Source organism: Cherax quadricarinatus, chromosome 32 (genome assembly GCF_038502225.1).
Source record: "Cherax quadricarinatus isolate ZL_2023a chromosome 32, ASM3850222v1, whole genome shotgun sequence".
Classification (NCBI taxonomy): domain Eukaryota; kingdom Metazoa; phylum Arthropoda; class Malacostraca; order Decapoda; family Parastacidae; genus Cherax; species Cherax quadricarinatus.
The window spans coordinates 18,953,808-18,974,623 of record NC_091323.1 but is presented as its reverse complement, the minus strand read 5'-3'; the positions used below and the strand labels follow the sequence as shown (position 1 = coordinate 18,974,623).

General features: G+C 40.0%; 1 protein-coding gene across 1 annotated transcript in view; it reads right to left on the bottom strand.

Moving 5' to 3' along the window:
* Positions 1 to 20,816, bottom strand: part of LOC128690311 (death-associated protein kinase 1-like) — a 532,947-nt gene that overhangs the window by 213,355 nt on the left and 298,776 nt on the right. The window contains 1 exon segment of the mRNA XM_070090725.1: positions 9,313 to 9,615. Within this exon segment, the coding sequence (XP_069946826.1) occupies positions 9,313 to 9,615 (303 nt within the window).

Genomic DNA, 20,816 nt, shown 5'->3' with positions numbered 1-20,816 from the left:
ATTTACATTTACCCCTGGCACCCCAAATTTACCTACTACTCCCTCCACAATATTTTTACCCAATTTAGCATTGAAATCCCCAACCACAAGTACTCTCACACTTGGTTCAAAACTCCCCACGCATTCACTCAACATTTCCCAAAATCTCTCTCTCTCCTCTACACTTCTCTCTTCTCTAGAAGCATATACACTGACTATAACCCACTTTTCACATCCAACCTTTATTTTACTCCACATAATCCTTGAATTAATACATTTATAGTCCCTCTTTTTCCTGCCATAACTTATCCTTTAACATTATTGCTACTCCTTCTTTAGCTCTAACTCTATTTGAAACCCCTGACCTAATCCCATTTATTCCTCTCCACTGAAACTCTCCCATCCCCTTCAGCTTTGTTTCACTTAAAGCCAGGATATCCAGCTTCTTCTCATTCATAACATCCACAATCATCTCTTTCTTATGATTTGCACAACATCCACACACATTCGGACTTCCCACTTTGACAATTTTCTTCTTCTTATTCTTTTTAGTAATCTTTACAGGAAAAGGGGTTACTAGCCCATTGTTCCCGGCATTTTAGTTGACTTTTACAACACGCATGGCTTACGGAGGAAAGATTCTCATTCCACTTCCCCATGGATATAAAAGGAAAAGTAATAAGACCAAGAACTATTAAGATAAAATCAAAGAAAACTCAGATGAGTGTGTATAAATAAACTTGTACATGAATGTGTAGTGTGGCCTAAGTGTAAGTAGAAGTAGCAAGACATGCCTGTAATCTTGCATATTTATGAGACAGACAAAAGACACCAGCAATCCTACCATGTAAAACAATTACAGGCTTTCGTTTTACACTCACTTGGCAGGACGGTAGTACCTCCCTGGGTGGTTGCTGTCTACCAACCTACTACCAAAGAAATATCATTAACTTACACAATTCATTATTGTTCTAGGAAGTGGAGAAATGCAATACAATGTAAGTTTTTTTTTTTCCTGGTTATTACTGTGCTGAGACAGGATGCATAATCTGACAGATTTTTTTTTAACACAAAGGCTCTCCCACCAAGGTAGGGTGACCCCCCCCCCCCCAAAAAAAAAAAAAAAAATTCACTCAACAGCTGTCTTGCCAACACTGCACAGACATCACTATTCAAATGCCACTCTGAACTGCAACACAATCACCTCTCCTTTAGAATGCAGGCACTGTACTTCTCACTTCCAGAAGTCTGGCTAACCAGTTTTCCCGAATCCCTTGACAAGTGTTACCTTGCTCTTTTTTTTTTTTTTTTAACACTTTGGCTATTTGCCACCAAGGCAGGGTGATCCAAAAAAGAAGAAACATTTTCATCATCACTCACTCCATCACTATCTTCCCAGAGACATGTAGATACTACTGTACAGCAAAAAAACTGCAGCATATTTTCACCCCTCCTTCAGAGTGCAGGCACTGTACTTTCCAACTCATACTCACAGAAAATATTGTGGATTATTCTGTATGAGTTGCGTCTGTTTTATGCCATATCTCCAAAGATTACAAATATACACTGGTACAGTATAAGAAAAACATTTATAAAATACAAAAGGTTTCACAATACTGTATATCTATCTCTTGCCCTAGCACAGACTATTGTAAATTGGCATTATTTACTCTGTAGGTTAAAGTACCAGTTAGTATTATGTTAAAAGTTTGCCTACAAATCTATATTTTTCACAAAAACCTATGTACAGTTCTCGGTTTTCACAGCTTGTAATTTCGGAAAAAAGTTATAGATGCAGTTAAGCATCTATAACTCTCTCTCCTTTACTGTTAATATTTATGTGAATAGAGGTAGTAGGTTGGTAGACAGCAACCACCCAGGGAAGTACTACCGTCCTGCCAGATGACTGTGAAACAAAAACCTGTAACTGTTTTGCATGATGGTAGGATTGCTGGTTTCTTTTTCTGTCTCATAAACACGCTAAGATAACAGGGATATCTTGCTACTCCTACTTACACTTTGGTCACACTTCATAGACACGCACATGCATATATATATATATACATACATCTAGGTTTTTCTCCTTTTTCTAAATAGCTCTTGTTCTTTTTATTTCTTCTATTGTCCATGGGGAAGTGGAAAAGAATCTTTCCTCGGTAAGCCATGCGTGTCGTATGAGGCGACTAAAATGCCGGGAGCAATGGGCTAGTAACCCCTTCTCCTGTATACAATTACTAAAAAAGAGAAGAAGAAAAACTTTATAAAACTGGGTTGCTTAAATGTGCGTGGATGTAGTGCGGATGACAAGAAACAGATGATTGCTGATGTTATGAATGAAAAGAAGTTGGATGTCCTGGCCCTAAGCGAAACAAAGCTGAAGGGGGTAGGAGAGTTTCAGTGGGGGGAAATAAATGGGATTAAATCTGGAGTATCTGAGAGAGTTAGAGCAAAGGAAGGGGTAGCAGTAATGTTAAATGATCAGTTATGGAAGGAGAAAAGAGAATATGAATGTGTAAATTCAAGAATTATGTGGATTAAAGTAAAGGTTGGATGCGAGAAGTGGGTCATAATAAGCGTGTATGCACCTGGAGAAGAGAGGAATGCAGAGGAGAGAGAGAGATTTTGGGAGATGTTAAGTGAATGTATAGGAGCCTTTGAACCAAGTGAGAGAGTAATTGTGGTAGGGGACTTGAATGCTAAAGTAGGAGAAACTTTTAGAGAGGGTGTGGTAGGTAAGTTTGGGGTGCCAGGTGTAAATGATAATGGGAGCCCTTTGATTGAACTTTGTATAGAAAGGGGTTTAGTTATAGGTAATACATATTTTAAGAAAAAGAGGATAAATAAGTATACACGATATGATGTAGGGCGAAATGACAGTAGTTTGTTGGATTATGTATTGGTAGATAAAAGACTGTTGAGTAGACTTCAGGATGTACATGTTTATAGAGGGGCCACAGATATATCAGATCACTTTCTAGTTGTAGCTACACTGAGAGTAAAAGGTAGATGGGATACAAGGAGAATAGAAGCATCAGGGAAGAGAGAGGTAAAGGTTTATAAACTAAAAGAGGAGGCAGTTAGGGTAAGATATAAACAGCTATTGGAGGATAGATGGGCTAATGAGAGCATAGGCAATGGGGTCGAAGAGGTATGGGGTAGGTTTAAAAATGTAGTGTTAGAGTGTTCAGCAGAAGTTTGTGGTTACAGGAAAGTGGGTGCAGGAGGGAAGAGGAGCGATTGGTGGAATGATGATGTAAAGAGAGTAGTAAGGGAGAAAAAGTTAGCATATGAGAAGTTTTTACAAAGTAGAAGTGATGCAAGGAGGGAAGAGTATATGGAGAAAAAGAGAGAAGTTAAGAGAGTGGTGAAGCAATGTAAAAAGAGAGCAAATGAGAGAGTGGGTGAGATGTTATCAACAAATTTTGTTGAAAATAAGAAAAAGTTTTGGAGTGAGATTAACAAGTTAAGAAAGCCTAGAGAACAAATGGATTTGTCAGTTAAAAATAGGAGAGGAGAGTTATTAAATGGAGAGTTAGAGGTATTGGGAAGATGGAAGGAATATTTTGAGGAATTGTTAAATGTTGATGAAGATAGGGAAGCTGTGATTTCGTGTATAGGGCAAGGAGGAATAACATCTTGTAGGAGTGAGGAAGAGTCAGTTGTGAGTGTGGGGGAAGTTCGTGAGGCAGTAGGTAAAATGAAAGGGGGTAAGGCAGCCGGGATTGATGGGATAAAGATAGAAATGTTAAAAGCAGGTGGGGATATAGTTTTGGAGTGGTTGGTGCAATTATTTAATAAATGTATGGAAGAGGGTAAGGTACCTAGGGATTGGCAGAGAGCATGCATAGTTCCTTTGTATAAAGGCAAAGGGGATAAAAGAGAGTGCAAAAATTATAGGGGGATAAGTCTGTTGAGTGTACCTGGTAAAGTGTATGGTAGAGTTATAATTGAAAGAATTAAGAGTAAGACGGAGAATAGGATAGCAGATGAACAAGGAGGCTTTAGGAAAGGTAGGGGGTGTGTGGACCAGGTGTTTACAGTGAAACATATAAGTGAACAGTATTTAGATAAGGCTAAAGAGGTCTTTGTGGCATTTATGGATTTGGAAAAGGCGTATGACAGGGTGGATAGGGGGGCAATGTGGCAGATGTTGCAAGTGTATGGTGTAGGAGGTAGGTTACTGAAAGCAGTGAAGAGTTTTTACGAGGATAGTGAGGCTCAAGTTAGAGTATGTAGGAAAGAGGGGAATTTTTTCCCAGTAAAAGTAGGCCTTAGACAAGGATGTGTGATGTCACCGTGGTTGTTTAATATATTTATAGATGGGGTTGTAAGAGAAGTAAATGCGAGGGTCTTGGCAAGAGGCGTGGAGTTAAAAGATAAAGAATCACACACAAAGTGGGAGTTGTCACAGCTGCTCTTTGCTGATGACACTGTGCTCTTGGGAGATTCTGAAGAGAAGTTGCAGAGATTGGTGGATGAATTTGGTAGGGTGTGCAAAAGAAGAAAATTAAAGGTGAATACAGGAAAGAGTAAGGTTATGAGGATAACAAAAAGATTAGGTGATGAAAGATTGAATATCAGATTGGAGGGAGAGAGTATGGAGGAGGTGAACGTATTCAGATATTTGGGAGTGGACGTGTCAGCGGATGGGTCTATGAAAGATGAGGTGAATCATAGAATTGATGAGGGAAAAAGAGTGAGTGGTGCACTTAGGAGTCTGTGGAGACAAAGAACTTTGTCCTTGGAGGCAAAGAGGGGAATGTATGAGAGTATAGTTTTACCAACGCTCTTATATGGGTGTGAAGCGTGGGTGATGAATGTTGCAGCGAGGAGAAGGCTGGAGGCAGTGGAGATGTCATGTCTGAGGGCAATGTGTGGTGTGAATATAATGCAGAGAATTCGTAGTTTGGAAGTTAGGAGGAGGTGCGGGATTACCAAAACTGTTGTCCAGAGGGCTGAGGAAGGGTTGTTGAGGTGGTTCGGACATGTAGAGAGAATGGAGCGAAACAGAATGACTTCAAGAGTGTATCAGTCTGTAGTGGAAGGAAGGCGGGGTAGGGGTCGGCCTAGGAAGGGTTGGAGGGAGGGGGTAAAGGAGGTTTTGTGTGCGAGGGGCTTGGACTTCCAGCAGGCATGCGTGAGCGTGTTTGATAGGAGTGAATGGAGACAAATGGTTTTTAATACTTGACGTGCTGTTGGAGTGTGAGCAAAGTAACATTTATGAAGGGATTCAGGGAAACCGGCAGGCCGGACTTGAGTCCTGGAGATGGGAAGTACAGTGCCTGCACTCTGAAGGAGGGGTGTTAATGTTGCAGTTTAAAAACTGTAGTGTAAAGCACCCTTCTGGCAAGACAGTGATGGAGTGAATGATGGTGAAAGTTTTTCTTTTTCGGGCCACCCTGCCTTGGTGGGAATCGGCCGGTGTGATAATAAAATAAAAAAATTTATGTGAATTTACTACAATACCTAAAATGGGCTAGTAACTCCTTTTCCTGTAATAATTACTAAAAAGAATAAGAAGAAAATTGTCAAAATGGGATGTGTGAATGTGCGTGGATGTTGTGCGGATGATAAGAAAGAGATGATTGTGGATGTTATGAATGAGAAGAAACTGGATGTCCTGGCTTTAAGTGAAACAAAGCTGAAGGGGATGGGAGAGTTTCAGTGGAGAGGAATAAATGGGATTAGGTCAGGAGTTTCAAATAGAGTTAGAGCTAAAGAAGGAGTAGCAATAATGTTGAAGGATAAGCTATGGCAGGAAAAGAGGGAATATAACTGTATTAATTAAAGATTATGTGGAGTAAAATAAAGATTGGATGTGAAAAGTGGGTTACAGTAACCGCATATGCACCTGGAGAAGACAGAAGTGTAGAGGAGAGAGAGAGATTTTTGGGAAATGTTGAGTGAATGCATGGGGAGTTTTGAACCAAGTGTGAGAGTATTTGTGGTTGGGGATTTCAATGCTAAAGTGGGTAAAAATGTTGTGGAGGGAGTAGTAGCTAAATTTGGGGTGCCAGGGGTAAATGATAATGGGGAGCCTTTAACCCTTAAACTGTCCAAGCAGATCTATGTTCACATGCGTAGTGCTCCAAAAGTAGATCTATGTTTTTTTTACATATTTTCAAATATAACAAAAAAAAAAAAAAAAAAAAAACGTAGAACAAAGTTTTTTTTACACTATTTCAAATGTAAAAAAAGAAAAGAAGATCTACTTTTTTACATACTTTCAAATGTTGAAAAAACGTAGATCTACATTTGGACAGTTTAAGGGTTAATTGAGGTATGTGTAATAAGCAATACATATTTTACAAAAAAGAGGATAAATAAATATACAATGTAGGACATAGCATATAATGAAAGTAGTTCATTAGATTATGTATTGGTGGATAAAAGGTTGATGGGTAGGCTCCAGGATGTACACGTTAATAGTGGGGCAACTGATATATCAGATCATTATTTAGTTGTAACTACAGTTAGAGTAACAGGTAGATGGGATAAGCAGAAAACGACAACAACAACAAGAGGGAGGTGAAAGTGTATAAACTAAAGGAGGAGGAAGCTCGGGTGAGATATAAGCGACTATTGGCAGAAAGGTTGGCTGGTGCAAGTATGAGTAGTGGGGGGGGTTGAAGAGGGTTGGATAGTTTTAAAAATGCAGTATTGGAATGTGGGGTAGAAGTTTGTGGTTATAGGAGGGTGGGTGCAGGAGGAAAGAGGAGTGATTGGTGGAATGATGAAGTAAAGGGTGTGATAAAAGAGAAAAAGGTAGCTAATGAGATGTTTTTACAAAACAGAAGTTTATATGAAGAGTAGAGTATATGGAGAGTAAAAGAAAGGTGAGAGAGAGTGCAAAAGGAGAGCAGATGATAGAGTGGGAGTGGCACTATCAAGAAATTTTAATGAAAATAAGAAAAAATTTTGGAGCGAGTTAAACAAGTTAAGAAAGCCTAGGGAACGAATGGATGTCAGTTAAAACAGAGCAGGGGAATTAGCAGATGGGGAGAAGGAGGTATTGGGTAGATGGTGAGAATATTTTGAGGAACTTCTAAATGTCGACAAAGAAAGGGAGGCGGTAATTTCATGCACTGGCCAGGGAGGTAAACGATCTTGTAGGAGTGAAGAAGAGCAGGATGTGAGTGTGGGGGAGGTGCCTGAGACATTACGTAGAATGAAAAGGGGTAAAGCAGTTGGAACTGATGAGATCATGGCAGAAATGTTAAAAGTAGGGGGGAATATAGTGTTCAAGTGGTTGGTATTTTTGTTTAATAAATGTATGAAAGAGGGGAAGGTACCTAGGGATTGCCAGAGAGCATGTATAGTCCCTTTCTATAAAGAGAAGGGGGATAAAAGAGATTGTAAAAATTATAGAGGAATAAGTTTACTGAGTATACCAGGAAAAGTTCTCCATGGAGAAGTGGAACAGAATTCTTCCTCCGTAGGCGTGTCGTAAGAGGCAATAAACTGCCAGGAGCAAAGGGCTAGTAAATTCTCCTGTATATATTACTAAATTTAAAAGGTGAAACTTTTGGGGCCACCCCACTTTAGTGGGATATGGCTGGTGCATTGAAAGGAAGAAAGACCATCAAAAGTGTACGGTAGGGTTATTATTGTTAGAGGTATGTAGAATTGCGGATGAGCAAGGAGGATTTAGAGTGGGTAGGGGATGTGTAGATCAAGTGTTTACATTGAAGCATATTTTAGAACAGTATTTACATAAAGGTAGGGAAGTTTTTATTGCATTTATGGATTTTCAAAAGGCACATGATAGAGTGGATAGAGGAGCAATGTGGCAGATGCTACGAGTATATGGAATAGGTGGTAAGTTACTAAATGCTGTAAAGAGTTTTTATGAGGATAGTGAGGCTTAGGTTAGGGTGTGTAGAAGAGAGGGAGACTACTTACCCGCAAAAGTAGGCCTTACACAGGGATGTGTAATGTCACCATGGTTGTTTAATATAATTATGGTTGGGGTTGTAAAATAGGTAAATGCTAGGGTGTTCGGGAGAGGGGTGGGAATAAATTATGGGGAATCGAATACAAAATGGGAATTGACACAGTTACTTTTTGCTGATGATACTGTGCTTATGGGAGATTCTAAACAAAAATTGCAAAGGTTAGTGGATGAGTTTGGGAGTGTGTGTAAAGGTAGAAAGTTGAAAGTGAACATAGAAAAGAGTAAGGTGATAAGGGTATCAAATGAATTAGATAAAGAAAAATTGGATATCAAACTGGGGAGGAGGAGTATGGAAGAAGTGAATGTTTTCAGATATTTGGGAGTTGACGTGTCAGCGGATGGGTTTATGAAGGATGAGGTTAACCATAAAATAGTTGAAGGAAAAAAGGCGAGTGGTGCGTTGAGGTATATGTGGAAACAAAAAACGTTATCTATGGAGGCAAAGAAGGGAATGTGTGAAAGTATAGTAGTACCAACACTCTTATATGGGTGTGAAGCTTAGGTTGTAAATGCTGCAGTGAGGAGGTGGTTAGAGGCAGTGGAGATGTCCTGTCTAAGGGCAATGTGTGGTGTGAATATTATGCAGAAAATTTGGAGTGTGGAAATTAGGAGAAGGTGTGGAGTTAATAAAAGTATTAGTCAGAGGGCTGAAGAGGGCTTGTTGAGATGGTTTGGTCATTTAGAGAGAATGGATCAAAGTAGAATGACATGGAGAGCATATAAATCTGTAGGGGAAGGAAGGCGGGGTAGGGGTCGTCCTCGAAAAGGTTGGAGGGAGGAGGTAAAGGAGGTTTTGTGGGCGAGGGGCTTTGACTTCCAGCAAGCGTGCGTGAGTATGTTAGATAGGTGTGAATGGAGACAAATGGTATTTGGGACCTGACAATCTGTTGGAGTGTGAACAGGGTAATATTTAGTGAAGGGATTCGGGGAAGCCAGTTATTTTTATACAGCCGGACTTGAGTCCTGGAAATGGGAAGTACAATGCCTGCACTTTAAAGGAGGGGTTTGGGATATTGGCAGTTTGGAGGGATATGTTGTGTATCTTTATACATACATGCTTTTAAACTTATATTCTGAGCACCTCTGCAAAAACAGTGATTATGTGTGAGGTGAAATTGTTGAATGATGATGAAAGTATTTTCTTTTTGGGGATTTTCTTTCTTTTTTGGGTCACCCAGCCTTGGTGGGAGACAGCCGACTTGTTGAAAAAAAAAAAAAATCACCATAAGAGCATACAATCAGGGGCATATATTCTGGGTGTGCTAGGTAAGCACTTCACACCCACTAAAGATGGTAAATATCATAAATATTATGGTCACTCAATAATATTATCATGGATCATAATGAGAAACTAATTTTTCTGTCCCGTTATGATATACCATGGCAGTTGTTCTAAGATAGCACTGCACACCCCCACAGCTGCAGCTAGTTGTATCATGCACAGCACACTGTGACAATAACCCACAATACTCTGAAGAACAAACCTTATTTTGGGTATTAATTTGTGCTCCTTGTTCGATGAGGTATGCAATGACATGAGCATGTCCTTGGCGAGCAGCCCAGTGTAGTGGTGTATCTCCTTGGGCATCAGTAGCATCAAGACTACCACCTTTCTTCACTAGGAATCTCAATGCCTCTAACTGTCCCAAACCACATGAGAGGTGGATAGCACTTTCTCCATGCTGCATAGAAAACAATGAATGGTTATGTATGGAATATTATAATAAAATACTACACACTGCTGCTCCCTCAGCAACTGCAGAGGAAACTTAGATTTTAATGGAAAAAGAGTAAATGCACAACAGATCACAACAATTAAACATGCCATTAGACATACTGTACTTCTTTTGCAGCATTTTTGGGCAGTTGTAATCAAAATGAGTCATTTAGTATAACACAGCACATGTTTAATATATAAGGGAGTAGTTGTACTGTATTAGCATAAGGAATTTCAGTGTCCAGCTAATAAACTTGACAGTAGTGGATACAGCAGAAACAGTAAACAAGCTCATGGAATATGACAAAGTACAAGAAGGTCAGTTCATGTATTAAGAGCATAACAGCATAATGAGCAGGAGATCCATGAGCTGATCCTGCATGAGCTGTACTACAACAAAGCTCACTGTTACGCTGACATGCGATTTCTCTAAATATGTCTTACAATTTTGTTCATCCTTTTAATATTACATTGCGATTATCGTCGTTATTAGCTAAATCGATAAAAATCAGCTTTATAATATTAAATATTCATTTTCATCTTATTTTTCATTTTATGTATATACAGGAGGGCCCCGCTTTACGGCGTTTCACTTTACGGCATTCCGCTAATACAGTCATTTCAAATTATGACCAAAACTCGCTATACGGCTCCCCCACCTGACTTTCTAATACGGTCACCGCGCCCCACCTTGTTTGTTTACATTCTCCGTGAGCTCAGTAAGCACTAAGTCTCTCCATTTTGTCTGGAAACTCCAAAATTTCAAATGTTTTTAAAAGTTATTTCATATTTTATATATACTCTGATAATGATACTTATGTATACCTGTACCTAAATATACTTACATACTGTGCTGGCATGCAGGTACACATTAAAATCGTTAAGTGTCTTATGTCTCCAGACGTCATATTAGTAATGATAATAATAATCATCGAGTCATTTAAATGTCGTATATTACGTTAATATACACATTTTCATTAATCCATCTATGATATTTTTTTCAAAATTATATAATAAACATGATGCATAACATATAAATAAGATAAATACACCCCACAGTAGAATAAATAAACATAAATGTGAGATGTGGTAGCAGACGACTTGCACAAGTGACGCCATATTAGAAATGATAATAATAATAATAACAATACTCACCGAGTCTCATTAAATGTCGTATATTACGTTAATATACACATTTTCATTAATCCATCCATGATATTTTTTTTCAAAATTATATAATAAACACGATACATAACATAAAAAGATGATAAATACACCCCACAATAGAATAAATAAACATAAATATAAGATGTGGGGGCCAGATAACTTGTACAAGTGACAGCAAGAATAACATTTTCCCTAATCTAACATAAGAGAAAATGTGTTACAGGGGGTAACTGTAGAAAATTATTCCTTTCGTATGTATGTAAGTAAGTTTATTCAGGTATACACAAATACAGTTACATAGATTATCATACATAACAACATATGTGTAGAGAACCTAGGATAACCCAAAAAAGTCAGTGTGACTTATTTCCATTGCCTTCACTCAGAGCTTCATTTCTTCTCAAAATGATGTTACATGAGAATGGGAGTGTTCTTCTTTATTAATTCTACCGTATCAATGTAACTTGTACACAAACCAGATGTGTACACTTCGTTTGTTTACAAAACTTACGTTCGCCTGGTTTGTTTACATAACTCTGCACCTGTCCCCTCTCATGTACTCATTCTTTCTCTCTCTCATTTATTCGTTTTATCTCATTTACTTACTCCTGACCCTACATTAAGACTACAAATATTTTAAGGTAAGTAATGAGTGAACTGTATATACATTTTATCGCTCTGGGATGCTTAAATATCATAGAATATATGTGTGGGTGGGTTGGCCTGGTATGGTAGCCCGGCTGACTACCATACATACCACACTTGATTTTTTACAATAAATACTACTCATCTCACCCTATATTTTAAGGTAAGTAATGAGTGAACTGTATATACATTTTATCGCTCTGGGATGCTTAAATATCATAGAATAGTATGTGTGGGTGGGGTGACCTGATAAGGTAGCCTGGCTGATTACCATACATACCACACTTGATTTCTTACAATAAATACTACTTGTCTCACCCTAGATTAAGACTATAAATATTTTAAGGTAAGTAATGAGTGCACTATGTGTGTATTGTACTTTTTTATTGTTTTTTGATGCCTGGTTCTATTGCTAACTTAATATATGTTAGTGTAAACTTGTTATCTAGTGTTTGTATGCATTTATAAGTGGAAAAAAGGGTGTTCCACTTTACGGCGGTTTCTGCTTTACGGCGGTAGCCTGGAACCTAACCTGCCGTATGAGTGGGGCCCTGCTGTATATGTATTCTGCACTGATGCATCATTTACCAATGATAACAACCATTTATGACCTCACCTCTGGTTACTACTCGCCTGACGCAAGCTTACGTCAGAGGTGAGTGGAGTAGAGGAGACAGTACAACACCTCTCAGTATAGAGAAGGTCTCCACGGTTTACTCCTTTTAACCTAAACGGTGAAGCATTTGCTCTAGAGCTTTATTCGCTTAAGTCACCAGAAATTGTGAAATTTTCATTATACAGAAGTTCTCGGGTGTAGAGACTTGAAGTTTTCTAAGTCAACATCATAATCTCCTTAGAAAATAGAGGATGATGTAACTTTTTGCCCAACTGAATATTAACCCTTTCAGGGTCCGTCCCGTAGATCTACGGCTTTACGTTCATGGTCTAAACAGTAGATCTACGCCAAAATTCTAGCGCCGTCAAATTTAGCACAAGAAGGCTGGTAGGCCTACATCTAAGAGAATGGGTCTGGGTGGTCAGTGTGCACACCATAGAAGAAATCTGGACGCCCGCATGGCATTGTGGGAACGCCGGCAAAGTAGCTTTGTTCATAGTGCCTGGCGGCAAGGAAGCTCTCACTCCCCACTCACTCTCCGGGCGAATTCCAACTCTCCTCTTCACAACTTACAGTTCTAAGACTGATGGAAGTGGAGCTGAAGACGAGTTCTATGGTTTTGAGCCATATGGTACCATTGTGCCATATGGTACAATGGTACCATATGGTACAATGGTGCCATGTCATACAATGGTATATGGTACAATGGTATCATATGGTACAATGGTACCATATAGTACATTGTACCATATGGTACATTATACCATATGGTACAGGGTACAGGGACCCTAATGGAAATAAGTCTGTCTGACTTTTTTGGGTTATCCTAGGTTCTCCAAACATATGCTGCTAAGTATGATATTCTATGTAACTTTATTTGTGTATAACTAAATAAACTTACTTATGATGCCACATGCACTTGACTAAGTTTATTCAGGTGTACAGAAATACAATTACATAGATTATCATACATAGAAGCATACGTATAAAATCCTAGGATAACCCAAAAAAGGCAGGGTGACTTATTTCCATAGTTATCCCTGTATCTGTAACATATGGTGTCCTGTACTGTATGGTACCCTGTACCATATGGTATCATGTGGGGTTCGAACACGTGGATAGGGTAAAGTAATACTCACGTAGGCTGGAAGTACGTATAATTATAACGGTAAGTATGGGAGAGCCAAACAGCCGGCCTGCCTCTCTTGCTCACTCTCGTAACACTGACTGGCCGCCCACAGTACCCATATGTGAGGGGGTCTTTGAATACTGCTGTGGTCAGCACAATATGAATACAGACAGTGACTCAGGCAGAGACGGTTGGTAGTGAGTCATCTACTGGTACACTGGTTACTGGTAACTGGTTACTACTACTGAGAATGGGACCCGGGACCATATGGTACCCTGTGCCATATGGTACCCTGTGCCATATGGCACCCTGTGCCATATGGTACCCTGTGCCATATGGTACCCTGTACCATATGGTACCCTGTACAGGGTACCCTGCACCATATGTTATCCTGTACTGCATGGTACCCTATACCATATAGTACAATGTACCATATGGTACCCTGTAACATATGATACCGTGTACCATATGGTCAATAGGTGTTGGTGGCATGAGACACCAGCCAAGACTGAGTGAGTGGCCACGCAAGCTACTGACTCGGCAGTTTCCGAGACAAAGTGCTTTGTCATCCACCTCAAGGAACACGTCAAGTTCCTGTACACTTGTAAATATATAATAGAACATTACTAATATACAACATTTTTTGCATATTTTTGTTGTAAACAACTATTGTAAACAAAATAAAATGAAAATATTAGTGTGCTTGTGTTGAATACAACAGTACCATATGGTACAATGAACCATATGGTATCACTGTACTGTATGGTACAATGTACCATATGGTACCATTGCATCATATGGTACCATTACACCATATGGTACCATAAGGTACCATTGCACCATATGGTACCATTGTATCATATGGTACCATTTACCAAATGGTGCCATTGTACCATATGGTACCACTGTATCATATGGTACCATTGTATTATGTGCCATTGTGCCATATTGTACCATTGTATCATATGGTACCATTTACCAAATGGTGTCATTGTACCATATGGTACAACTGCACCCTATGGCACCATTGTACCATATGGTACTATATGGTACCATTGTATTCAACATAATCGCACTAATATTTTCATCATTTTGTTTACAATAAACTTGTAAACAAGTTTTGTAAGCAATATAATGATAAATTAGTGCAGTTATTGCGTGGAATACAATGAGTGTACACTTATACAATATACATTATACTGGTCTCACAGGCCACAAATGTTATTAGAAAAAAGAAAAAAATTAGAAAAGAAAAGAAAAAAGTATAAAAAACGTAAAATAAAAAAATGGGATTTTGCGGAAGTCACTGATGTTGCCGCCACCCGGTCATTTTGGGTCAACTTCCCGCCGCTGTATCTCGGTAAGTACTAATCAGAAAAAAAAAAATTTTGTCTTATTACCTTCACAAAAATATACTCTTTAATTCTGTAAGAGAAAATAATTTTTTTTTTTTAAATTTCTTGGACAGTGGAGCACCACTTCAGATTTTGGCCTTGGACCCTGAAGGGGTTAAAGGTTCATTCAGCTAAGAATGAAGGTCTTCTTAATTTATATGTGGTATATAAAGTCTGTTCATATATAATTGAGAAAAAGGTACAACAAAATACCTTAAGTCTATAATGATATCTACTTTATATTAAAGATACATTTTCGATCTCCTTATAACCTTATTACGATATAACTGGAGAATAATTCTCCATTAAAACTCCCCTAGACTAACAATGCCTATGGTTTATAAAGTTTATCGTACTACTCACAAAGAAGTATTTAGTAATTAAAAATTCAAAGATAGTGAGGAAGTACAGTAAAGTACTAAGAACCACATGCATATGATAAAATCAGTTCTACAGTGTCATTACATAGTTACTGTCTAAAATTCTGATGGCATATCAAATTTAAAATAAGACTGGCTAAATTTAACTCTACTGACAGTTACTGGTAAATGAAAATATACCATGAAATATACATTTATATTACAAATACAAAGCTTAATCTAATTAAGACAACATTAAATACCACACAATAAAAATGAAAAGAAATACCTGTAGTATTTAATAAAACAAGTGAGTTTTGCCTAACTCCTTAAGGAACTAAGATGCACTCTTTCCCCATGAGCCTAGTCTCTGAGCCTATGGGAACAAACATATAATGATGGACAAATTCTCCATATTTTCTATACTTTTGGGACTCCCTGAAGCTGGTGGCTGCCCCTCCTTCCTCCCTGGTGTATTGGAGATAGGTATCAGCTAAGGTAGATGCACATGTGCAGTCCCACACCATATGCTTACCGTCTGTCTAGGCTTGAAGTTTGATACTATCTGGACGCTTCTGGCTGCCATCAGATCTGCATAATTGGGGTGGCTCCCTTACTGCTGGGCATCCGGCTGTTGTGAGGCTCCTCTTGATAATGTTATTAACCTCGTGTCTTGCAATCTTTCCCTCAGATTTACGGCACACAAGACCATGGTGCCCAAATTGGTCTGCTGCTTCACTGCCACAAATACACCTGTGTTCAGCGAGAATAGGGGTGGCAAGTCGAAGGGTAACACCAATGCAGATGGTCTGTGGGTCGAGGCGTGTGACAAGGCTGGAGTTGGGAATAGCCAACAGAAAGTCCCCTGCATGAGGAGCTCTCACTGCCAGGAGGCAGGCTTTATCCTTCCCTGACACACTCTGAAGCACTGTTGAGGCTATATTCTCCACTATCGGGCCATCCCAGTGTGACTGTTTGTAGTTGTTGAGGAGCAGATCTGGTTTCAGAGCCCATTAAATTATCCCAGATCATGGCTCCATCAATGAACTTTGGGTCCTGGACTCCAATTTGTCCCTAAGATGTTCAGGGAGAATCGCTGCTACAAGCCCTCTGGATGCAATGCATGAGGACAGAAAAGCAGGTAGTGCTATCTGTGATGACTTACAAACACCAATGCCTCCTAGTCTGACTGGAAGTGTAGCTTGGTTCCACTGCCCATCTTCTAGAGTAAGGTTAAGTACTTTTGTAAAAATCTGCCTCAGGATACTGTCATATTCGTGCAGTATACGGTTATCATATGAAGGTGCACATCTTAGGAAATATGTCAACCTGGGCAGACTCAAGCACTTTGTGAGAAGGTACAAGGCATCATGGGTGTCATGATTGCCTATTTGTTGTTCCATTCTCTTCAACTCTCCCAATTTCTTCCTGAGAATTGTGTCATGGCATCGCTTCCCAGAGGTGCTCCAAGCAAGACGCTATTTGTAGGGGCAATGACTGATGCTCCTGGTAGTTTTGATCTCACTGCATTTATCACTTGTTGACTGACTGAGATTTCACATTTGGATGGATTCAAGATGAGACCTATTTCCTGTCCCTGTGTCATCACCTGTGTAAGATCATCTAGAAGGGACTCCTTTGTACCTGCTAGTGTGCCATCATCCAGGAACCAGATGTTTAGCTCACCGGTCAGTCTGACTGTGATTTCCCTAACTGCTATACTGAAGAGAAATGGTGCAAGAGGATCACCTTGCTGGACACCCTCTGATGATGTGATTTCATGCTCTCCAAACAGGAGCATTGATTCCTTGCTATATCCAGCTGAAACAAAGGGGAAGAGACCAGGGAAATGTTCTTGTACCACTGTTAATACCACATCTCTTTTCAGATTAAATGCATTCTTAAAGTCTAATTTTACCACTGCATTATCCTCAGGCAAGCTGTTGATATATGCCCTTGTTGCATGAACTGCTGCTTCACTTCCTTAAGAGACCCCAAAGCCAAGCTGGTTTGGTTGAAGCATCATGGCTGCCTCTGCGTGAATGCTTCGGACAGCAGCTTTGGAAACAAGGCGGCGAAAAGTGTTGCCTACTGAAATAGGCCTAATTCCTCCATCCTGCTTTTGAAGTGCACAAACTGTTGCACCAATAAAGAAAGGTTTAATTTCATCAGGAATCAGACCAGCCAAGGAATTGTTGACGATATGGTTAATTTAGATTTTAGTAAGGCTTTTGATAAGAGTACCGCACCAGAGACTGTTAAAGAAAGTGGCAGCTCATGGCATTGGGGGAAAAGTGCTGTCATGGATCGAGTCATAGCTCACTAATAGGAAGCAGAGAGGGTATTACTAGTGATATGAGCAAATTCGCCAATGACACAAAGATAGGTCTCTGCAATCTCCCCCATAACTGGATTAACCATTTCCTTTAAATGTTGTGGCCTTACTCCAGTGTAACCCCCAGCAGAGCCGGATGGGAACAACATTAATGTTTTGTAAATGTCCGAGTCTTCCACAATCAATGGTTCCACAGTGGGGGCAGCCTACCTTTACTGGAAAATAATCTCCCTCTCCCCTACATACTTTAACCTGAGACTCACTATCCTTGTAAAAACTCTTAACTGCTTTTGGCAACCTACCACCTATTTCCATACACTTGCAACATCTGCCACACTGTTCCCCCTATCCACCCTATTATATTTAATATATTAATATGTAATATAAATAATGAAAATAAAATGAACACTTTTTGTACCGACAATAAAATACAGTAGAACCTCGGCTTATGAGTGCCCCACCATACGAGTTTTTCAGGATATGAGCAGTCGCTCGGTCAATTTTTTGTTTCTGGATATGAGCAAAAATTTAGGATGCGAGCTTCCCCCTCAAACAACTTTTGTTTAGACCTCCAGATCTTACAGAAATAAAAGTGAATATATAATTGTAGTTTATTGTCATGATGTATTATGTTGTTTTTACTACTGAAGACTATAATTACAACAGAAATACACCTACCATCCGACTTATGACCTGCTCGACATACGAGGACTCGACTTAGGATCGTGTTTTTTATGCCAAATTTCTGGGAAATAACAAGTGTTTGTGTTGTACACACTGTTTATCCTAAACCTTACAGTATAAAATACAGTATTAACAGCATAAAAAGTAAAGTAAAACATGAAATACCAAAATAAAACAATAAAATAAAGTCATTACAAAAATGTTATGTTGATATTCAGTAGTAAAGTTCGACTTACGTCCATTTCGACTTACGACCGGTTTCTCGGAACCGAACTCGGCCATAAGTCGGATGATAGATGTAATAGTACAGTGGACCCTCAGTTAACGGTGGCATCGGCTAATGCCAAAATTGGGTAACACCTCGCTTTGGCATAAAAAAAATTGGCTCGGATAACACCTAAAAGCTCAAGGAGGAGCTTTCGTCCCGAACGGGCATGGTGCCCTGAGTGGGCCCGGCCACTCACTCCATGTACCAGCCAGTGTGCCATTGTTTACAAAGCCAGTGAGGATGATTCCGTGCATACATGCGATATATTTTGTATTATTCCATTTTTTTGGTGCTTGTAACTGCTAAATAAGCCACCATGGGCCCCAAGAAAGCTTCTAGTACCAGCCCTATGGTAAAGAATGTGAGAAACACATAATTTAAGAAAAAGTTTGTAGAAAAATATGAAAGTGGTGGTGGTAAAGGGTGATAGTGGTAGAGGGTTGTAGTGGTGGTGGTAGAGGGTTGTAGTGGTGGTGGTAGAGGGTTGTAGTGGTGGTGGTAGAGGGTTGTAGTGGTGGTGGTAGAGGGTTGTAGTGGTGGTGGTAGAGGGTTGTAGTGGTGGTGGTAGAGGGTGGTAGTGATTGTGATGGTGGTAGAGGGTGGTAGTGATGGTGGTAGAGGGTTGTAGTGGTGGTGGTAGAGGGTGGTAGCAATTGTGATGGTGGTAGAGGGGTGGTAGTGATGGTGGAAGAGGGTTGTAGTGGTGGTGGTAGAGGGTTGTAGTGGTGGTAGCAATTGTGATGGTGGTAGAGGGTGGTAATGATTGTGATGGTGGTAGTGATGGTGGTAGAGGGTTGTAGTGGTGGTGGTAGAGGAGTAGAGGGTGGAGGTGGTAGAGGGTGGTAGTGGTTGTGATGGTGGTATGGTATGGTAAGTCAGTCAAGTCATTCAGTGAGTAAGTCAAGTCAGTAAGTCAGCAACACTGGTATGCCTACTGGGTGTCATGATTGCTTGGTAGATAGGATATGGTAATTAAAAGATCAAAACACAATTCACAGCCTGGTTGGTCAGACCCTGAGCCACCATGAGGCCTGGTCTCAGACTGGGCCGCGGGGGCAATGACCCCCGAAGCCCTCTCCAGGTAAACTCCAGGTAAACAAGCACAGCAAGCTTGTAGGAGAGAAGTGGAACTGAACACGTGATTATGAAGCTGGGATGGTGGTGTCGGGAGTGCGGGAGGGCAGGGGAGGGCGGGTGGTCTCCCTCGCTGACCCACAACAAGGCGGCGCTTGAGGTAGGGAATGGCCGCCACTACTTGTCATATAATGACATTTTATTCATTCTAGAGTATATATCAGGTTTCTATGTTACAGTAGGGCCCCACTTATATCGCTGGTTAGGTTCTAGGCTACCGCCGTAGAGCGGAAACCGCCATAAAGTGGAACACTTTCTTTTTCTTATAAATGCATATAAATGCTAGATAACGTGTTTACACTGACATATATTAAATTAGCAATAGAACTAGGCATTAAAAACACAATGAAAAGTAAAAACACACACACAGTACATTTATTACTTACCTTAAATTACTTAATATGAATGTGAGAGGTGAGTGGCAATGTAGTTATTGAATCAAATCATGAGATGGCAGACCATCATCCTCTAATTCCTCAACTAATTTGATTCGTTTTGGAGACTTGTGTGAAACTTTTGAATGAGTGTATGTTGCTGTTGATGCTGAAGGCTGTTCAAGGTCAGCTGTTGATGTTGAAGACTGTTCAAGATTAGCTGTTGATGTTGAAGGCTGTTGAATGCTAGCTGTTGATGTTGAAGGCTGTTCAAGGCTAGCTGTTGATGTTGAAGGCTGTTCAAGGTTAGCTGTTGATGTTGAAGGCTGTTCAAGGCTAGCTGTTGATGTTGAAGGCTGTTCAAGGCTAGCTGTTGATGTTGAAGGCTGTTCAAGGTTAGCTGTTGATGTTGAAGGCTGTTCAAGGTTAGCTGTTGATGTTGAAGGCTGTTCAAGGCTAGCTGTTGATGTTGAAGGCTGTTCAAGGCTAGCTGTTGATGTTGAAGGCTGTTCAAGGTTAGCTGTTGATGTTGAAGGCTGTTCAAGGCTAGCTGTTGATGTTGAAGGCTGTTCAAGGCTAGCTGTTGATGTTGAAGGCTGTTCAAGGCTAGCTGTTGATGTTGAAGGCTGTTCAAGGTTAGCTGTTGATGTTGAAGGCTGTTCAAGGTTAGCTGTTGATGTTGAAGGCTGTTCAAGGCTAGCTGTTGATGTTGAAGGCTGTTCAAGGTTAGCTGTTGATGTTGAAGGCTGTTCAAGGTTAGCTGTTGATGTTGAAGGCTGTTCAAGGCTAGCTGTTGATGTTGAAGGCTGTTCAAGGTCAGCTGTTGATGTTGAAGGCTGATTCAAGGTTAGCTGTTGATGTTGAAGGCTGATTCAAGGCTAGCTGTTGATGTTGAAGGCTGTCCAAAGCTAGCTGTTGATGTTGAAGGCTGTTCAAGGTTAGCTGTTGATGTTGAAGGCTGTCCAAGGCTAGCTGTTGATGTTGAAGGCTGTCCAAGGCTAGCTGTTGATGTTGAAGGCTGCCATGATATTTTCTTAAAGTAGGAAAGCATTGAACTTTGC